General features: G+C 40.8%; 1 protein-coding gene across 1 annotated transcript in view; it reads right to left on the bottom strand.

Annotated features, from left to right (window-relative positions):
• Positions 1-728: 728 nt before the first annotated feature.
• Positions 729-16,552, bottom strand: part of SLC9A4 (solute carrier family 9, subfamily A (NHE4, cation proton antiporter 4), member 4) — a 58,396-nt gene continuing 42,572 nt past the window's right edge. The window contains exons 9-12 of the mRNA XM_011956612.1: positions 14,027-14,123; positions 8,879-9,010; positions 7,675-7,762; positions 729-1,884 (exon numbers count right to left, since the gene is read on the bottom strand). Of these exons, the coding sequence (XP_011812002.1) occupies positions 1,526-1,884; positions 7,675-7,762; positions 8,879-9,010; positions 14,027-14,123 (676 nt within the window). The 3' untranslated portion in view covers positions 729-1,525. The remainder of the gene's footprint in view (positions 1,885-7,674; positions 7,763-8,878; positions 9,011-14,026; positions 14,124-16,552) is intronic.

Below are 16,552 nucleotides of genomic sequence, written 5' to 3'. Positions count from 1 at the left end.
ACTAGCATCCACGGGTTATATTAGAGGACGAGCAAGCATCCTTCAAGGAAAAACAAACTCTGAGTTGGCATCAGAGAGCATCTCAAGACCTCATTTTTATCATCTACAAAATAAAAATGCCTGATGACACCTTTTCAAATGCCCATTACAGCTCTAAAACGCTATTGTCAATTTAACATTTATAATCTACCGTGCACAAGGCACTGTGATAACCAATAACAGAAAAAGATGAAAAAAAAGCCAAAAGTTACAAAATAGGTAAAGGGGTGAGATAAAAAAACACAACAGATAAATGGATAAAATTTAAAATGAAAAAACTGTCCTCCCTGTCCTTCAGCCCACTGATCACCAAAACAGACCGACATGTGTATGCATAGACATAATTCACAGAGAAGGTATATAGCACATCCAAAGGGATGTAGGGCACCAAGGGAGAAGGTAAAGGCTGGTCTAGGGAGCAGGATGCCCTTGGTCATGGCCTTTAAAGACATATAAGATTAAATCAGCTGAGGATGGTAGAGATGCCAAAAACAGTGATGGCAAAAGGGTATTTGCTTAGTTGCATTAGTCATTTGACCCAACAACAATGCTTGATAAATGTTTGTTAAGCTACTGGTGGCCAGAAGAGAGGGAAGGTGGAAGAGAAGACAAAAAGTGAGTAAAATTGAAGAGGTGGAGTGTGAGATTCAAGGTCAAATTCAGAGATAATGGGGATGGAAAATGAAATTGAAAAATAGTTTTATACCCCAGGGTAAAATGTCACAGCCTACAAATGCACCCCTAATAAATATGTGTTGTTGATGTCATTGCTATTAAACTCCGTTTATGGCTGTTTTGTTTCTAATGTTCATTTTTAAAATAAATATTCCAATTATGAAATAGACCGTAACCCCACTGTTCACAGATTAATCCTATAGTGTGTATCACATCGATCATTGCTACTGACTAAATAAAGCAAATTCATAATAAATTTTATCTCTGATAAAACAGAATTATTGCATACTGAATATGAAATCAAAATCAAATCAGTTTCCTTTTGGAGGGAGGGCAATCCGACTATGAACTCACCACGGTTCGCAGGGACTACATGTCCTTTTCTGTAAACACAGGGGGCTGAGTCAGGTGACTTCAAAGCCTCTTCTAGTTCTAATTGGATTATAAGTTGAATATGCATATTGGCAATGTGAATTACTGACCAATCGCATTTGTATTTCAATATATGGCTTGGATCCGATGCTCGTGATAGAAAGTTCTTAGGAATTCTTAGTGTCTAATTCCTGGGGTGATTAACTTCTCTCACTCACAGGGAATTCACCTAAAGGTATCCCACACTAAGAACATGGAAGCGCCTGCAAGTTTGCTCCCAGTCCTTGGAAAAGATCTTCCTGCTGCTTATAGATCAATGTCTAACAGCTTCAAAACGGCAAACTCAATAGCTCTATTCTGAATTCCAGAAATCCTTCTTTCACAGTCACAGGAAGACAGACTCTTGAGAAACACCAAAACAATCTTGTGGACAATAACACTATTTTTTTTGGAGCAAAGGACTGTGGGATCTGTTATGGTCCCTGCCATGCCCACGGTCAGTTGTCCACCTCGACTGAACCTCGACCAAAGAGGCCTTGCCCTCACTCTCCCCTCCAGACTCACCCTCTTCATCCACTGCATGAAACAGAGGTTTGGGCCTTAAAGCCACCCTCCTTACTCCACCCAAGTACTCTTCTTGCCTTGTGTTTCTTTGATAACCAGAGTTGAATGCCTTCCTTCCTCTGTGTAGGCTCTTCATCGGGATTATTTCTTGTGCCTCTTGCTTCTGAAGCGACCCTATCAGAGAGAGTGCGCTGAACATGATGGATGGGGATCCTGGATCACTGCTGTCATCCTCTAGGAAAACATCATGGCAAGAAGGGGAAAGAACAAGACTTAAGATCAGAGGTAAGACTTAATATCCACGTGGCAGGAAGTCAGAGTGAAGCAAAGCCTTGCCTGAGGCTTCAACTCTACGCTCAACTTTCTTATCAGCACAATTTTTCCTTCTCGAGGACACTGCCCGAAGCAGATGGGAGGACAGAAGCTCTAAGTGCAGTGTCATAAACAAATAGAAATGCATGAAAAATGGTGTATCAAGCCAGTCTCCCCAGGCAAGTAAGGTCGTGTCTTTTTACAGAATCAGATCAGTTGGCCATAGACATAAACCATGGGACACAAAGATGCTTGATCTTGTCCAAAGCCAACGCTACACAGAAGGTTATGTGGTGCAGCCATCTGAAAGTGGTTGCTTTTATCTTGGTTTGCTTTTTAATCAGTGGTTACCAGAAAGCATTACATCTGAATTCCAATCCTTTGATACAGAAAAAGTCAATCCTGGAGAAAGGGGGATAGGAGGGAGCCACAGCAGAGACCAGGGTGTGACCGGATGCCCTCCTTTCAGAGGAGTAAGCAGGTGACAGACTGTGACTGGCACTTGATGGGAACTTCCCTTTCCTGATAATTTACTATATGCCGGTCACTGTGCTCATCCTTTTACATATATCATGCCATTGAATCCTCATAGCGGCCCTTCCAGATGAGTAAAGTTATGAGTCTCACAGGTAAAACATTATTAACAAGGTTAAGCAATGCTCAATATCACAAGTTGGTGAATATGAGACCACAGTTTGAGCAGAGCCTGCCCAGCTTCGAATCCACTTCTTACCATCAGGTCTCCTTGCTGTCTCCTTGGTACATCCACCTGCAAGAGGGAGGGCAAGGGAAGCCAGCAGCTGTGTATGCAATGTCCCCTCTTGGATTCTTTTCCAGACCCCTAACCCGTGCCTAGGACATTGCCTTGTCCCCACTTCAATGTGCACACATCTTTAAAGCAATATTTCTCACATATCTCATTTACTCTCATTTCCTCAAAGTCTTAGCCTCATAAATTTATTTTCCCTTTAAAAATTCTCCTAAGAACTTAGGTATTTTCAGACATTTATATTTAAATCTGAAAGCCGTGTTCCTTCTCTCATTCTTCCTCCTAAAAAACAAAACAAAAACTCCACGTCTAGAATGAATGTGCCCAAAGATTTACACTTGAAAAAATGTATTTGGAATGTGGGACCCCTGAAAATCTGAAAATATTCTGTTCAATAATGTTTCTCTAAAATGTGACCCAATTATACTAAGAAGGTAACTTGGAAATTGGGCAAGGGAGGCCAACTTCTTTCAATAAAGAAAACATTAATTAATATATCTGTCCATTGTTTTCCACGACTTTCCTTTAATGTGTGCTCTGTGACGAGGCCTGGGACCAGTCCCTCTGGATCCTTGGTGCTTGAAGCACTAGCTAAGGAAACAATGGCCTGGAGGCTTCTGCCCCCAAACCCTGTTCTCTCACTCCAACCTTTCCTGTTGAGCACCCCATCAGTGGACAGACCTTAGTCGTGGTTTCGGTTTCCCGACCACCCTCTGGGTTATTTTACAGTGGACTGCAAGCTCTAGGAAGAGGCATGGGTGTGTGACTTGCAAAGTTTCACTCAGCTTAGAGCTGCCCAAAATTGAAGGAAGAAGTTGGCTGGAAAGCAGAAGGCAGAAAAAGGAAGCGTGAGGACTGTGTTTCGTCCTTTCTGCATAACTCTCCTCCACATGGGCACCCAGGCAGTGCAGTTCCAGGCAGAGCAGTGGATACTTTGTCAACAAAATCTGAGTATCTGTTCTTTTACCTCCCACCTGACCGACAGCCTGAACTTCTGGACATGGGCACCCTGGCGTGAAAGGAGAAATAAGGAAGGTACTTCTGCTCAGCGCAGGGCGAGCCCCAACACACAGAGGATGAACTACCTGCTGCAGGATACACTGTTCAGACACCCAAACCTGGAGTGCAACCTTCCCCACCTCCATATTTTTTAAACTTGTGGTAAAATATACATAACACAAAATTGACCATTTTAACCATTTTTTGTCTAACTGTAAATAAGTGTACGGTTCATTGCATGAAGTGCATTCACATTGTCGTGTTATCATCACCACCGTTCATCTCCAGAGCTTTTTCATCTGCCTCGATGCACATGGATTCTAAGCAGCCTCATCATTTAAGGGGTTTCCAGGCAAGACCTCTCTACTTATAACACCAAGTGAGCCCTAAAGGCAAAAGAACCCCAAAAGAGCATGTGAAGTCCTCCAAACCAGCATGGAGCTCCAAGACATCCAGAACAAGAAAAGTCCTGACCCTGGAGCGCAAGGGGAGAGCTAGGAAGGGAAGCATTCTCCAAGTTTCAGGCGGATTAGCCAGGGACTGCTTGCCTGCAGAACAAGAGTCTCCACTGTCTCCCCTAGATCCCCTCCAGCCATTCTCCTGGTGCAGAGAGACTTCGGGTTTGGAAAGAAGGATTCCAGTGATCAATTGTGCTTGGCTACACATTGAGGACTATCTCAGCCTTCTCCTCATCATTATTATAATCCTTTTTAAATGTATCATGGTTTATTATTTTTCATAAATCATAACCATAGAAATTACAAATTATTCACAGTAGAGTTAATTCCAAGCAAGCCAGAAATGAGTCTGCATATACAGGCATAAGTTTCCATGACAAATATAAAATCCTACAGACATACGACCCATAACATATTGCAGAGCACTGATTTCCCATCTTTAAAACTTATTAAAGAAAACTGCTAACATAAGTGCTATTTCATTACTTTTTCCCTCAGATTTCTAGTTTAACCACTCTCTTTATTCACCTAGTTGAAACTTAGAACCAGTCGAGTATATGTAAAAGAAAAGAAATCATTGGGACTAACAGTTCATTCCAAGTCTGAAGTAATTCATGTAGAACCGACATTGTGAAGCGTTGTCTTTCTTTCCAAGAACATCTGTATTTACCCAAGTCAAGGCTTCCTTAAGTCCCAAAGTAGTAATAGTAATAACGACTAATATTTCTTGCACATCTACTTGGTTCCAGGCTCTGTTCTAGAGGCTTTATGTACCTGTTCATATGTGTACCCTGCATGTATGAGACTGGCTTTGCATCAGGACAATACAATTCCATATGGAGGGAACCAATATTATCCTCTTCATAGACCAGAAATGACAGTGTGGAGAAGTAGAATTTTATTTTTCCTTCATATAGACCCTGTCTAGAATTTTATTTTTCCTTCATATAGACCCTGTCTATTTTTTTCCTGGCATTTTATGGCTTTGACTGAAAGTGTGACTGAGATATCCTTTAGTGAGGACATCTATTAAAAGGCTAGGATCCTGTGACCTGTTTATTATCTAATGAATCATGTATGTATGTTTCCAAATGTTAAACAACTCTCAAATTCTGGAATAAACCCACTTTGCAAGGTGTATTGTACTTTTAATGTTCTGCTGTATTTTGTTTCTAATGCTTATTTAAGATTTGTTTATTAGTGCTCAAATGAGGCTGCTCCGTGGTCATCCCCTGCTACCATAGTCATGCAGTATTGATGCTCATCTCTTAAGAAATAACTGTCGTCCGGGCATGGTGGCTCACACCAGTAATCCTAGCATGTTAGGGGGTGAGGCAGGAGGATCTCTTGTGCCCAGGAGTTAGAGATCAGCCTGGGCAACATAGAGAGACCCTGTTCCTTTCTAAAATTTTTTTCTAAAAAAATTTAAATTAAAAAAAAATAACAGTGACACTTTCTTGTTTTCTCACTCAAATAACAAAACTGGTGCCAGGTTATTTGTACCAGGAAGATTATTTTTAAAAATTAAACTATTGACCAGGCTCGGTAGCTCATGCCTATAATCCCAGCACTTTGGGAGGCCAAGGTGGGGAGATCACCTGAGGTCAGGAGTTCAAGACTAGCCTGGCCTACATGGTGAAACCCCATCTCTACTGAAAATACAAAAATTGGCCAGGTGTGGTGGCACATGCCTGTAATCCCAGCTACTCGGGAGGCTGAGGGGGGAGAATCACTTGAACTCAAGAGGCAGAGGTTGCAGTGAGCCGAGATCGTTCCACTGCACTCCAGCCGGGGTGACAGAGAGAGACTGGCCTCAAAAAAATAAATCATTGGCATCATATAGGGGAGAAAATGGATGAAGAACCTTTGTTATATAGGATTCTTCAGATTCATCTCAAGAAAATCAACAACCAAATAGAAACAAAACAAAAACTGAGCACAGGCAGAAACAGAAAACTTCACCCCAAGAAATATCATTGTTTCCAAAATGTGAAAGATGTTCAACTTCACTAAAAATCAAAGAGATTCATATGCATTAAATCTGGCATATAAATTTTATGCTATCATATCACAGATTACTCAAAAGTTTGACAACAGCCCAGTGGTATTAGGAAAAGATCATTCTTACAGACTGTTGTTGTGAGGGCAAATTAGTGACATAACCTTTTGTGATGGTGTTTTGACAATATCTGTAAAAATTTAAATCTATATGAATTTGACCTCAAAATTTTACTTCCAGGAAAATATACTAAGGGAATAATTGCTTATTTGTGAAAATACCAATCACAAGTGGTCCAGAGTCCTTATTATGTATCGTTGTTTGTATTTATTAAAAGTTGATAATACCTTAAGTATTAATTAGGAATTAGCTTAATAAGCTTTGGCACATGCATGTAATTCTTATTAACTCATTAAAAATGAGTATTAGATCCACATCTATTGGCATAGAAACCTATGTACAACATTTGTTCAGTGAACTAGGCAATTTATAAAAATTGCAAAACAATGACTATACTTTGATTTTTGCGTATAATATGATGCAATGTTTCTGTGATTTTTTTGTGGGGAGAGGTGTCAGTATGAGTAGTGTGGGGTCAGGCAGGTATAGGAAGAATTCTAGAAGGATGTTCACCAAAACATTTTGTGGTGATTATACCTTGGCATTGAGGTTGCAAGTGCTTCTAACTTTCTTTTTCATGCTTTTCTCTACTGAATGATTTTAATTTTGTATCAAGTATGTTTTTAAATCAGAAAAAAAGTTTCATTTTGAGGTAATTACATCTACTCCTTAAAGATTAAATACTAAAATCCTATGTTTAGTTTACTTGAATTTCCAATGTGATTTTAACACTTAAAAATTAGGAAAATAAAAATAGATAACATGGCATGTTACACATATTATGTCACCTTTTGCTAATAGCAAATCATTTTATACACACATAAAAATAGTAACTTTGCTTTTATTAGAATAATAAAGTTTCAATAATTCTAAGAATTCCACTTAATTAAATATTAAGTGGAAAACATTTAATCAGTAAGTCTGGTGAAATCATTTTAGTGAAATTAAGCCAGGTTTGGAAAATTCTGCTCATATTTAAACGGTGGGTAAATATTAGAACTTCAGCAAAACACCCGTTTCACATTTCTTCAAGATGTGATCAAATTATGACCCTTGGGCTCTGTCTGGCCTACTTCCTCTTTGTGTATGGCCTGTCAGCTACAAATGGTTAGTTCATTTTTAAGGGGCTGAAAAAAATTAAAAGAAGATAATATTTCATGAAAAGTGAAAATTGTATGAAATTCAAATTGCAGTGTTCATAAACAAAGTTACGAGTTTCATCTATAAAAGAAGTTGTTTTCTTCTTTTCCTTATCATATAAGTAACCTACATAATGTTCTTAATGTTGCCTCTTGTTCCACACCCACAGATATTTACCACCTGACCCTTTACAGAAAAGCAGCAGAGAAGCCAGGCATGCAGCTTACCTGAGAACTCAGCAGCCCTTGTGTCTCTTCCCGCAGACTGAGGATTCCCGTAGGGGAAGGAGAGGTAGCGGATATTCTTGGTGCCAGCCTGTGGGTAGCAAGTAGAAAGAAAAAGCAGAATAAGCTGCCTCAATTCAGAGCTTCACATGGCAAATAAAGGGAAGGGCCAGACACTTTGGCTTATGCCTCTAATCCCAGCACTTTGGGAGGCAAAGGTGAGCGGATCACCTGAGGTCAAGAATTCAAGACCAGCCTGGTCAACATGGCGAAACCTTGTCTCTACTAAAAATACAAAAATTAGCAGGGCATGGTCACAGGCACCTGTAATCCCAGCTACTCAGGAGGCTGAGGCAGGAGAATCGCATGAACCCAGGAGGCAGAGGTTGTAGTGAGCTGAGATCACACCACCCACTGCACTCCAGTCTGGGTGACAGAATGAGACTCCATCTCAAAAGTAATAAAATAAAATAAAGGGAGGAACACAGACCTGCTCTTTGGCATCTTGTTTGGATTACTGGCTTTTGGTTTCTTTGTTTTGAGAAAGCAGACCACACCAGTCTCCAATATGTATTTCCTTTCCCTCTCATGACAAAATAGACCATTAGCAACCTTTCAAAGTTACTCCCATATCCCCACTGAGGATAGGTTTGAGATTAGGGCCTGCTTCTCACCCAGGCTCCATACAAACTGCAGGTAAGACTGGTTTGTTATGGCCTCAATGGGAAGAGTGCAGGAACACAGTGGCTGATGTGAAAGTGAGCCCAGGAGTCTTGGTAACAACCAATCCCTTCCTATACGTTTTGGGGACAGAAGTAAGCATCCTGGGGTCAGATGGCCTGGTCCAGAACCAGACCCCATGGTGACCAGGTACTGACCATGAGGACGGAAGGGCATGGTCAGTACCTGGTCACCATGGGGTCTGGGTCTGGACTCACAGCACATCAAGTGCATTGCAGTCCTTGACCCACCCTGGAGGGCAGCACGCTATGGGCAGATGCCTTCAGTCCCTAAGGCCCTGAACCCAGAGAAAAAGGTTGCTCTGGTGTCTTGCACTCTTGCCTTAGTATCTCTCAGGTAACAAGGTGGGGTTTTGTTTGTGTAAATATTGATGGTCATGCATGTGAGATCCTGTACAGGAACAGGCTCAGCAGGTAACAAACACTTGCAGACTGAAGGAATGTCCCAGTCCCCAGCCCCAATGTACCGGCTTTCCCCAGGGCAGGCTGTGGCCTTTCCTCATGCTCTCCCTTAAGGTGTTCTGGCGGCGGATCAGAATCTCTTTAGCCTGCTTCTCACTTGTTTGGGGTTTGAGGTTATATTTGTTGTAGGACAGGGTCTGCAGAGAAAATGGAATGTCAAATACGTAAGGACTCCTTCATACAACTTTCAGCCAAGGAAGCCATGGAAACATCAGGAACCTAAGACCAGGAGAACAGGTGAGCACCTTGGAGGTCAGCTAAGCATTTGCCTTGATTACGAGTGAGCAAGTTTCAGTCCTAGGAAGAAAAGTGTGTGAACCCAGGTCACTGCTCTCAGGGCGGAGCTGTGGCTGGAGCCTCTGCCTTCTGCTCTAATCCTTACAGCGGTCCTTCCCTTAGTTACCCACAGACTCGGCCTGCCCCATACATACACTTTCCTTTCCAGGTCATGTTTTTGATGCCAGGCCAGTGAATTTAATAAGAAAGGAAAATATCAAAACTAAACTACTTTGGGAATTTCCATAGGGCTGTTGTCTTTTAATTTTACTAATTAAGGATACCTACACACACATGCACGCACACACACACACACACACACACGATTTCTATCAACCATTATCATCAATTCAGAAAGAAAGTCTCTTAACCAAAGTCACAAGAAGAACATAATTTGAGATTAAAAAAAAAAATAGTCCTTCAAATTGAATCAATTTAGCTTTATGAGAATGTCTTCCTTGTCCTTTACCCCAGACCAATGGAAACTTGTCATGGACCCTAGGCCAACATTAGTCAGTCCTCAGACAAATGTTTGCAAAATGCTTAACTGAAATTTCTTCTCCTTCTTGGTGCTAACTAAAGGCCCACCAACAAAGGCTCAGTTTGCCAGGGGTCAGTAGGTGACACACTGTGTGCACTGATAAACCACAAAGTCCTGGTAGATGACAGGATCGGGACCGCAGGGGCTCTCCCTCCCAAGTGACGGATGCTGTGATAGGGATAGTCAGTTCCACTTCAACAGAGAAAATGCTCTATGTGCCCTCAGGTGCTGTGGAAGGCACAGGATTAAATAAGTGAGTAAATTAGAACTACGGTCTTCCAAAGGCTTACAGTTTCCTGGAGAAGTCAAACCAATAGGGATAAGATGCTATGTGTGCAGGTAAGTGATAAGATTCTGGGATCATCAGGGGGTCGTAGAGGACAGGCAAAAGGCACTTCATCCAGTCTTGGATGGGAGTCTTGAAAGATGAGTGAGTGTTATCCTGGGAATAAATTCCAGGGAGAGAACACACATGAGCCAAGACATCAGCTGGCAACCACCTTGGAGGTGAGAGGACAGTCAGAGGATGTGCTGGAAAAGAGCCAGGAATGAGTCTGTTACCACGAAAGAATGGGGTGCTTCATTCAAAGTGTGAGAGAGGTGAGACTGGAGGGGCATGGAGGGGCTGGGGTCAGGCCACTGGTAGCCTGCCAAGGAGTAGAGGCTGCATTTTTCAGGCCATGTGCTTTTTAGGTGGGTGCACACACTCCAAAAAGTGCCACAAGATGCCCCACAGGGTGAGAAAGAAAATACTGATACTTCTATTTCTATTGATTTTTATCCAAACAAATACAAAGCATATTAAGTTCTATTAGTACTTAATATATGAATGTATAACGGGCCCTCACTCAGTCCATACATGAGACGGTCAAGTCAACAAGGGATTCACAATGGCATCCTCATAGGTTTCACCAGCTTGCAGTTCATTGTGTTTCAGTGTGTGTGCATCCAGTTAAGTAGATGTGTGGTTTCCATTTGCTATTAACTAAAGTAACCCTCACAAAATAGATAATTGTATTTAAAAAGTGTTGTAAAGAAGGTGTAAACTGGACTGCCAAGGTGGCTCACACCTGTAATCCTAGCACTTCAGGAGGCCAAGACATGTGGATCACTGAGCCCAGTAGTTTGAGACCAACCTGGGCAATGTGACTAAACCCTATCTCTACAAAAAATACAAACAAAAAAATAGCTGGGTGTGGTGGTGTGAACCTGCGGGCCTAGCTACTCACGAAGCTGAGGTAGGAGAATCGCTTGAGTGTAGGGGGTCAAAGCCACAGTGAGCCGTGATCGTGCCACCGCACTCTAGCCTGGGTGACAGAGTGACAGTGACACCTGTCTCCAAGGGAAAAGAAGGCATAAACTGAAGGCCAAGGGAACAATGAGGGAAGGGTAAATCCAACTTTCTCCTTATCCCAATGGGAGGTCTTTATTGTCCACTTTTGGCAAATTAACAGATCTGACAAGAATTTTCCCCAAAAAGTTGAATTTTGAAAACAGTTTGAAATATGAATTCTTGTCTATCATTAGTAATGATACACCTCAACCTATGTGCATTTTATACATTGAAATATTAAAAATGGTAACATGACACGATCGTGAAAAATAAAATAAGAATTGGGAATATAGAGACAAACTTTTACAATTGTTTATCAATTTTAAAATCATGCAAAACTGAATGCAGCGTGTGTGTGTGTACGTGTGTGTTTGTATACATACAATGTATTGCTAGTAGGATTTCCTACACCTAGACTTGGGAGGAGGTTGTACTTTTTAAGGAACACTTGGGCAGTTGGCTTCCTATTTCATCTCCCATAACCTCCCATGACCCACGTGCTTCTCTATTTTGCCTGTCTGCAGGGAGCACAGAAGCCTCTATGCATATAATGTGCATGCAAGTTTCTTCCCTTCTCTCCCTCCATTTCTGTGTTACAGTGGAGCTTGTACTTCCACTGGACCTTGAGTCCTAAAGGAGAAGGAACTTTGTCTTATTCAGTGCAGTGTTCCTGATACCCGGCACATTCTAGATGTGCATTAACTATTTGCTGAAGGAAACTGAAATTGCTCTCTTCCTTTGAAAGCATGTAGAAATTCTGAGAGTAATCTGATTATCCAGGCTACACAGGAACCACCCATCAATCTGTGACCTATCCTGGGGGTCTGGGCTGAAGCCAGTTTCTTCTCTTGTAAGTTTAGTCATAGTGTTTCTCAACCTCCATCCCCACTGGGTTTCAGAGAGCTTCCTCTGTGGTTGTCCTACCAGGAACCTCCAGAGGTGAGTCCTTTAAGTTTTCCATCCATGAAGATTCTGTCCTGGGTTTACTGAGTCGAAGGACTTCAAACAGAATTGGCTGGAGTCCTCCTAGGAGCAACAGACCCAGCAGGGCCAGCTCAGTTTTGGATCAACTCTGCATTAAGGTCACCCAGAGTCAAACTCTGCATTCATCCTGGTCCTGCTCTGAGGTAAATCCCGATGCCCAAGATGGCCTCTTTCAAGATGTGAACAGTGAGAAATGCCCTGGCTACCAGGCCTGCATCTGTTATCCAGGCTACAGAGTGCAGGATGGTTAATGTACACCCTTTGTGACATTCCTCAAAAATGTAGATCGTCTGCTAGAAACAGAGTAAATGTATAATTGTCCTGAGTTGCATTTTCAGGTAGACTTTTCCTTCAAGAGATCAAGAGGACCATGGTGGAAGACAGAATTCTCATGACCTTTGTAAAGTTGAGTAAGGAGAGGAAGACGGGAAGGGGTAGGACTGGTGAGTTTGACTTATGGAGTAAGCAAAGTGGAGTCAAAAAGCCACCTCATAGGCTTGTAACTGCCCTCTGTTTATCAATTGCGTTCTCCCTATTTGGCTCTCACGGTCATCAGCAATAAAATTCTTAAATGGAAAGAGGCCTTTGTGCTTTAATTTGAGGGCAATGAGGAAGGGAGGTGCTGTATATCTTAGAAAGCAGAACTCTGGAAAGCAGAATGCATAGGATACTTATTAAAAGAGATGAAAGGAGGCTATCTTGGAAACTGCATCCAACGAAGAAAAGAAAGGATGAGCAGCTGACCTTATTTTAGACTGGATTAGAGTCCGAGGATCTTCATCTCCATTTCCAGACCTTTCCCTAAACTTGATCTTCATCCACATAGGGAAAAGGCTGAGTAACAGGTACCCTCTGGACTCCAGCTCTCACTAAGCTAGCCACATTCTTCAAACCAGGAAGCTGTTACCTATTATTTGTCTAAGGCAGGATGTGATAGTCTCACTGAAACAGTTTCACTTGGAATGGTTTGATAGCCTTGGAATTTACTCTAAGCACACTATCATTCGTGCTGACCTGAATTCCTCCAGCTGGTGCAGAGCCTTTCACTGACACATTCCTCTTAATCACTGACCTTTGAGTGGAAACAGGAGACCAGAAAACATTCGCTTTCATTGGATTATGTAAGTCCAGAGTCATGAAAAGAGCACTGGGTGGGTGGGTAGAAGACCTGCGTTCTTAACCTGGATTTGTTTTGTAACCTTGAACAAGTCAGATAACCAACTCCACTGACCTCAGCATCTTCCCTTTGAAAATGAGGAGCTTTGTCTAGGCGATTTTGTTTTAGTTTCATTACGACTATGATCAAGGACACAGTCACAAAACTAAAGGCCCTCAAAATGAATTCATTTCTAATCACACCCAAGTATTAGGATTAGGATGGACGATCAAATCCTCAAACTATACAAACTTCTCATTATATGACTTCGTTAGATGACTAATTAGATGGAATGTTATTCAACTAAGTCAAAGTTTCAGAAAGATTCATTCACTGCCCTCAGAAATCTTCTTAGTATGTACTTTGGACCAGTTCCCAAGGACTAGTAGAGATTTCATACCTAGTTCCAAAAGAGAGAAATAAGATGTCTCCTTTTATTCAGGCATTTATTCATTATAAATTATAGTTTCAATATTGGAACCTAAACGATCTCAACTTTCTTATTGTAGTCAATACAATTGGGACAAGTGCACTGTGATCAGCGGCCTGGTGCCATCTTTGTTCTGTGGTGTGGTGGATGAGCTTCTTTGCAGAGAGACCTGCTAGTTCTGGAAAGCACCAGGCTGCAGGGCTAGGGCAGCCTGCCCCCTAGAGACGGTAACTAGATTTGCACTTCTTTTTATGCCACAGGTGCCAATTTTGCAGCAGAAACATGACGATTAACTTTCTATTCTCCAAACTAAGCAGAGAAAAAACATTCAGCAAGAGTTCACCTTACAGAGGGTGACGTGAACATCAGGGGACTCCTGAAGGACTGTTTTCAAGGACAGACAATGGGGACAACACAGGTGGCTCATACACACCCTTTGCCGAACTTGGTACATGTTGGATGTCAGAATGTCCCTTATGGACTCCACATCTTCAGGGGAAAGTCTTTTGATTCCTTGTATCCTCTGGGCCCTGGAATCGTTATTGGAGAAGAGACAAACATTATTCTTTCATTTGGCAAGAGGTGCCACAAAAATATCAGTGGGCCTTGCTCTGTACTGAGGGGAATCCTAAGCTCCAGAATCCTACATATAATTTTTCCTATTGTTCTAGTAAGTTGATTTGAAATGTCAGAACATGTGTCTTGACTTCAGGTTTTGAAAATACTGGTCCTTTCCCTATAGCTTATATGTGGTAATTATTCCAACCCATTTTTTAAAAAAGATCTAAAGTGGTAACAAGTTTTTTTTTCCCCCACAAATCTCTTATGAACTGGAATGTTTGTACAATACAATAAAAATCCATTGTTAGAAAATGATACCATACCATGCAATCCAAATATTTTACCATTAAATGCAACGGAAAAAAAAATGATTCAGTCCAAGACAAACTCTTTGCTAGTTTTGTACTTACCTATCTCACTGAGGACGGGTGGCAAACAATTCAGATTTAATACCTTCTACACACCACCACATTTTGATTAGCATTTATCTAACAAAATGTTAGTTTCATGAGTACATTTGTATTGGAATTGTACCTGTAGGGATTTTATCTTTGATTAAGAAATAATTGAAGAAACCAGAATCACATTTTACAAGGGCAATTAGACCATTTATACCATGAGAGCCAGCCCAGCTCTGAGATATTATACACTGTGACCCCTTCCCACCTCTGGAAGGGATTAAAAACCAGGTTTTGCCTGTGCCCAGGTTAGCAGTCAATGCACAATTGTCCTCTGGGGATTATAAAGCCCTGACAATCCTGCGGGAAGAATTCTCATGTGACAAATATATTTGATTACAATCTAGTGGCAGTCATTTTTAAAAACTTTATATTACATGAATAATATATATTCCATGTGGAACCTAAGAACCAAAAAGAGAGAACTAAAAATAATGAACTCCCTTTTTAATACTATCACCTTCCTTAACATCTTGATATAAACCCTAATTGGTTTATTTGTTTCTAGCCTCAACTCTTTTGAATTTTGAATGCATAAGGGCACTGAAGGCTTTGATATCTGCTTGCATACGCTCTTAAGATAATTGGCCACAGACATGAGTAATGATTAGTTTTAATACAGGCCACCTTTTAAGTATTTTTCAAAACATTACTAGCAATGCAGCCATTAATAGTGAAGATATTTTAAAAGCAATGTACATTTGATAAAAGATTTTAAAGGACTTGGGTACTGAATATCACAGCAAGCCTGGATTTTGTTTAGCAATGCTATCTGTAGACTGACTAATGTCCTCTCTACAAACTGATTGAAATCAGTTTCCATATCATAAAGCTGCAAATATCACCTCTATTGATATACAGTTACCACCCTTGGTGATCTTAACATTATTATCAGGGCATTTCAACCTAACTGTTTAAATGTCCTTCAAATAACATTTATTCTGATTTAGATATGCCCACACACTTCCACAATCTGAACACATTCCTTTAATGTGGTTAATGTGATGTACTGCTAAGCAGAAACAACAGCTAGTCAAATAGTTCCATTTATGTGTTCATTATGAAACAACGTAATAGGAGAAACCACTGATAAAGGAAATGGTAAAATTACACTTGATATAGCAGTAGATCTAACTTGGCACTCTTCCCAGTTTGTAATTGACCACTTTGGGGAGGACGAACTTAGGTAAAGTCCATTCAAGCTCTGGCTGGAGTGAGCACTTCAGGTATCCCAAAGGCATCTCCCATCATGGAGTCACATTGAGAAGCTGCAGCTATAAAATTATAGCAACTATCATTCTACAGCTATAGAATTGACTCAGTTGGGCAAGGTGATACCTGGCCTTTTCTTCATGCCACTTCATTAGCAAAATCGTCCCTGAAATGCTCACAGCACAAGCACAGGAGATACAGCTTTAGAAAAACTGAATGAGTGATCATTTCTATATCAAGTCAGCTTATAAACCAAAAGACTCTTGTCACTGGACCATTGATTCATTATCCATAAAGGAGATCTTCATCACCTTAAATAAAAGTTCTGCAATAATTTCAATCAAACTGGAAAAATCTGAACCTAAGTATATTGAACACAATGTTCATATTTCTCATAACTTTTCTTACTTATCTTTTATATTGATACATAATAGTCGTAAATAATTTTAGTGTATATGTGATAATTTGATACATTCATATAATCAAATTAGGGTAATGGAGATATCCATCACCTTGCATTTTTATATTTTCTTTATGTGAGAACCATTCAAATCATTCTTTTCTAGCTATTTTGAAAGGTACAATCAGTCAGTGTTAACTATAGTTACCCTGCAGTCCTGTCAACCACCAGAGCTTATTTCTTCTATCTAAGTGTATATTTGTTCTCATTAATCAACCTCTCTTCAATCTTCCCTCACTCTTTTTCTCTTTTGATCAGTTACTATAAT

Source organism: Colobus angolensis, unplaced genomic scaffold (genome assembly GCF_000951035.1).
Source record: "Colobus angolensis palliatus isolate OR3802 unplaced genomic scaffold, Cang.pa_1.0 Scaffold42, whole genome shotgun sequence".
Lineage (NCBI taxonomy): Eukaryota > Metazoa > Chordata > Mammalia > Primates > Cercopithecidae > Colobus > Colobus angolensis.
Note: the sequence above shows the minus strand (reverse complement) of the source record. Positions and strands in the feature narration are given on the sequence as shown.